Genomic DNA, 5,034 nt, shown 5'->3' with positions numbered 1-5,034 from the left:
TTCAAAAATACTTTTAATAACACTGCTAGCTTCGGTTAATGGTTTTGAACTCCAATCAAAAATAGGAGGCATGGAAATTAGTTTTTTTCTTAATGTTCTGAGAACACGACTTTAAATAGAGCCATGAGTAAAACCTGCCAAAACTGTGATGCTGAAGTACTGAAATTCTAACAGAAGAACCTTCTTAACATTCTCTGAACGTTCTGAGACATTATTTTAAATAGAACCACGATGAAATGTGTAGGAAATGTTATGCTGAAGTACTGAAATTCCCACAGAAAAACGTTGTTTCTTAACTTTCTTGTAACAATCTGAGAACATTACTTTAAAGGTGCACTATGCAAAAAGGCAGAAAATAATGTTAATTTGACATTTATTTTGAAATTGTGAAGGTTTTGCAGAACACCAAGCAGTGAAAAAAGTTAATGAATTTTAATTACAGGATGTAAAACCACAGAAAACAAATATGAAAATTCAAAACATTACCACATTCTGTAAACGGTATGTGTCCGGCAAACAGAACACTGTATTCAAACCACACCTCTAAATGATAACAGATAAATGCTGTAACTCCACACACCCTATATCATTTCACCTCCTTCAGCTCCAAGTCAAAATGCACCTTATTGTACCCATCCTCGTGAGCGTGCTTCTTCCCAAAGGTAAGAGGACTATTTAGGTTATAGCCTATGGTTAACATGCATTTCGATTATAATTTATTTAAAACATCTCGAAATATGGCAAGAACCCATGTATTAATTCTGCTTTGAAGATCAAGTTCAGCAATTATTCAACTTTTTTTGCAATTTCAGTTTATCCTATAGCCCACAGTTTTACTAAAATGAAGCAATACATAACTTCAACAGAATTGATCAATTTACCGTTTGAATGACAAATGCATTTCAATCAAAGAAAACATTGTCCACGTTTTAGTCTATTATCTCTTGAACATTTATAAAAATAATTTAAAATAATCGGATGCTGTAACTTTTCACCTTCTCAGCATATTCACTCAAATGCTTTGAGTGCACACCAGGAGAACCAGGAGCATGCACCACCAAGCAGACTGACTGTCCAGCCCAATGCGGAAGCTCGCGGATCATATCCTATACGGGTAAATTAATGGCGGGATCATTTAGGTCATACATTTGAGCCTAACGATAAAACAAATATTTAGGTTACATTTTTAACGTTTTTTAACCTGTATGTTTTTTTGCTTGCCTCGACCTCTTCTTTCCATTTCCAGGTGATACAAAAGTAGTGGATATCAACGCGAAGTCTTGCGCGGTGTCTGCTGGGTGTCTCAGTACATCAGTGAACTTCGGAATCTCGCGCACAACGATCGCCATCGAATGCTGCAATACCAACCTCTGCAACGCCCAAAGCGTCCCTGGTAACTATCTCAATGAGAATTATAGGCTGTTAGTTTATAATAAATGCTACTATTAAAACATTCAATTTAATAGCATGTTGAAAGGCTGAATTGAAATGAATCATTTTAATTGATAGTTCCATGAGGAAAGTTTGAGTTGATCAACAAGAGTATGTCAATTATTAAATTGGTATGTCTCCCTAAAATGAAATACAACCAACCGATGTATTTAGCTAATTATTTAACGGCTGCCACGTGTTTTCAACATAGAGGAAGATGAATAATTTAAATAGGCTCCGTGGCGATTTTAGCATGTAAATCTTGGTGGGGCAAGCAGTCACTACACAACAACTCCAAACAATACATTAATTGTACTATAAGGGTGACCACAAACTGTTAGGTCTACATAAAGCCAGCGGAGCCTTGTCTGGCAGGGAAACAGTCCATCAGCCTCATTTAATGCCTTTAAAAAACATAGTTAATAAAGCTGACTTGCATAAATGTCATTCCTACTGACAATTGAGATGTACAAACTATGGCATAAGGGGACGACAAGCGGATAATTTTGATTAAGACATTAGTGAGCGAGCCAGGACTGACATAGTCAATATAACTAGTTGTTCAGTACTTTTGAAATGTACAGGGACAGAATTCAGAACATGGGCCATTCTTACAGTGTTTTCCCTGTACACCAAGTCAGCACCATATGATAAATAAAGGGGGCATGTAAGCAGACACAATTTCTCTTAATTATTTCTCATCATATGACATGGCAAGGATTTTGAAAGTAAGATGATGACATGATCAGTCCAATCAAAGGTACTGTACATATAACATGATTTGACATTTTTTCTGTGGCCAATGACCTTGAGCCTTATTGGAAGGGCACTACTAATGTAATTCTATGGCTAGAGCCAAAGGGCTTCAATTTTCTATGTCTACCCTTACTACTTGGCCGTGACAAGTGTCCCCCATGAGTGACAGAACACTGAGCCAATCATTGCTGGCTTGCCCCACCACCATAGAAAGCACTGATCTAGGCTGAAACACCTGCATTTTGGAGCTGATTTACGAAAGAAAACAAAAACGAGATCATGTTTGTAGGCGGCTTTATTAACTTAATGATATATTTTTTTACATTGTTTGCAAACTGATATGTTACTCGTATTAATGCCAAAATAACATGCAACTTTTTTTTTTACAAATTTATTTCCTACTATCATTTTTTGCAAAAAATGTGGTGCTCAAAAAAATGTTCTGAATAACAGGTCGCCACTGAATAGGCTATTATAAGGAATAGAATTCATCTATTTTGATTTTGGTTTGTGGTGAGCTGGGAGTGAAAAGTGCAATCACCTATCCTTTAGAGTCCACTAAAGGCCTTCCTAATGGCAAGACATGCTTCACCTGTATCGGAACGGACTGCAGGAGCACTCTGAGCTGCTTGGGAGACGAGGACCGCTGCATCTCAACAACAGGTAGTGTTTCAGATTAACGTTATCTGTGGATGGGTTGGCATATAATGCGAACGTCTAGCAACTCAAAGGTTGCATGTTTGTATCTCATCACCTACAACCTTAGCATTTTAGTTACTTAGCAAATACTTAGCATGTTAGCTACCCCTTCCCCCAACCTTTTAGATAACCCTAACCGCTAACACTAACCCCTACTGCTAGCTAACGTTAGCATTAGCCACATAGCTAATATTAGCAACAAATATTTTGGAATTAGTAACATATCTTACATTTGGCAATTTGTTACATATCATAGGAATTGTAATTCATAACATATCATACAAAGTGGATGATGGATATCCACAAATTAATGCATAAATAAGTATTTTAAATGAGTGTGCACTGCACTGATAAGTTTCCCAATCTCCAAATAAACCTCCAACCGTGGCCTAACTGCAGCAAAAAAATTACTCCATGGCCCAACGTTTTAATTACGACGTGGTGATGTATCTTAGCTGTCAGTGAAACTCCTTAAAAGTGAAACTAACATGTACATTTAGGCATGAATTCCCAATGGTTAAGGATAGGGCTAAACTTAGGTTTATGTAATAATTCTGATTGGTTAAGGTTTGGGAAAGCCTTAAAACAAAAACGAGCTCCTTGCACTGGGATTGAACACACGACCCTCGGAGCCGGAGTTTGCGGCTTGAACACCCTATCCCCCATCACAACACCCTAGCAAGCCTACTAGATGGTAATAGGGACTCACGTTGCCCCTAGTGGACGGTATATCTTCACATTTCACCAGGTCCAAATGTAATCTGGTACCTACAGAATAAGCACCTGCCGGAGTATTCCATAGGCTGAAAGTTTTATCCAATGTGCACTTATCAGGAGTTGACTGGACTTGGGAAGCATTGAGTCTTGTGAATAGCAGTAACATTTTCTTGTGTGTGCTGCTAGTGAACATAGGTGGCGAGAAGATATCAATGAAGGGATGTGCCTCCAAGAGCATCTGTATTGGAGACGTGTCACAAGCACTGGGATCCACCATGGGCGTGGAGATGAAGTGCTGCGAGGGCAACCTGTGTAACAACGCCCAGAGCATCGGACTGAGCCTCCTGATCCTGGTGACATCCATGGTCTCTGTCACCCTGTTCTACTGAGAGACACCACACCTGTTGTGTGTATTAATAATGAATGTTATAGAATAGCCCCTTTCACTGGATGCTTCCTTGGGGCGTCACATTATGTAGGGTTAACTCAACCCCTTCAACCCCGCTAGCGTAATGCTGCAGCCACCTGTGGAATGCACTATAGCCAATTCATTCCAGGGACAGCTCTCGCAAAAAAATACACACCCACAACAACCCACACCTACTTCTATCCTACAACCCCGACACACACTCACACCCATCCTCTTCTCTCCTCAAGGCCCTGTGAGTCAGTGAGGCGTGGATGTTTGGCGAGGCATTTGCCAATCTAAGCAAGTGTGGTACATTGCTTCAAATCATTGGCATTGTTAGCTTTCACCTGTTTTTAACGTTCTGAATAACATAAAAGGCCATTGAATCCCATTTTTTACCTAGCAGAAATGTACTTGAAATTAAAAATGTCACTGGATGTGTACAGTGTTAATGTGTTTGCTTGATAAACAAGATTAATTCTGTAAATTAAAAAAATATGAAAAGTATATGAATTACTGAATAGATGAGCTGACTCTTTATTCTCACAACCTCCAGCTTCCTAGTTCAATGAGGCAAAGAATAAAAAATATCCACAATATTCACTACAAGATTTAGTTGAGGTTTAGGGTTTAGTGAATGGTTTGTCCCAAATAGAATGCTTTTCTTTTTTTGAAATATTTAGGACTAGTTTATTACTTGCCACCCATTCTAAAACTGACTGCAGCTCTTTGTTATTAAGTGTTGCAGTGAATTCACTTGCTGTAGTAGCTGACCGGCTTTACTCAGTGCCAGTAGCAGGTCATTAGTAAAGATTAAATAAAGTAAGGGACCCAGAACACTGCTCTATGAAATGCTCTAGTCTACCTGGATTATGCTAGAGTTTTCAATTAAAAAACACCTTCTGGGTTCTGTTAGACAGGTTATTCTCAATCCACAATATAGCAGGGGATGTAAAGCAATAACGTAGGTTTTTCCAGCAGCAGATTATGATTAAGTCTAACAAAACAGCTCCCACAAGTTT

At 38.6% G+C, this 5,034-nt stretch overlaps 1 protein-coding gene across 1 annotated transcript; it reads left to right on the top strand.

The window, feature by feature from the left end:
* Positions 1 to 554: 554 nt before the first annotated feature.
* Positions 555 to 4,519, top strand: LOC135520490 (urokinase plasminogen activator surface receptor-like). The gene is made up of 5 exons (XM_064946089.1): positions 555 to 662; positions 1,004 to 1,114; positions 1,247 to 1,393; positions 2,740 to 2,850; positions 3,790 to 4,519. The coding sequence occupies exons 1-5, from the start codon at positions 617 to 619 to the stop codon at positions 3,990 to 3,992; spliced, it is 618 nt and encodes a 205-aa protein (XP_064802161.1). The 5' UTR covers positions 555 to 616; the 3' UTR covers positions 3,993 to 4,519.
* Positions 4,520 to 5,034: the final 515 nt, after the last annotated feature.

Source organism: Oncorhynchus masou, chromosome 29 (genome assembly GCF_036934945.1).
Source record: "Oncorhynchus masou masou isolate Uvic2021 chromosome 29, UVic_Omas_1.1, whole genome shotgun sequence".
Taxonomy (NCBI): Eukaryota; Metazoa; Chordata; class Actinopteri; order Salmoniformes; family Salmonidae; genus Oncorhynchus; species Oncorhynchus masou.
This window is presented reverse-complemented; position numbering and strand designations above follow the sequence as displayed.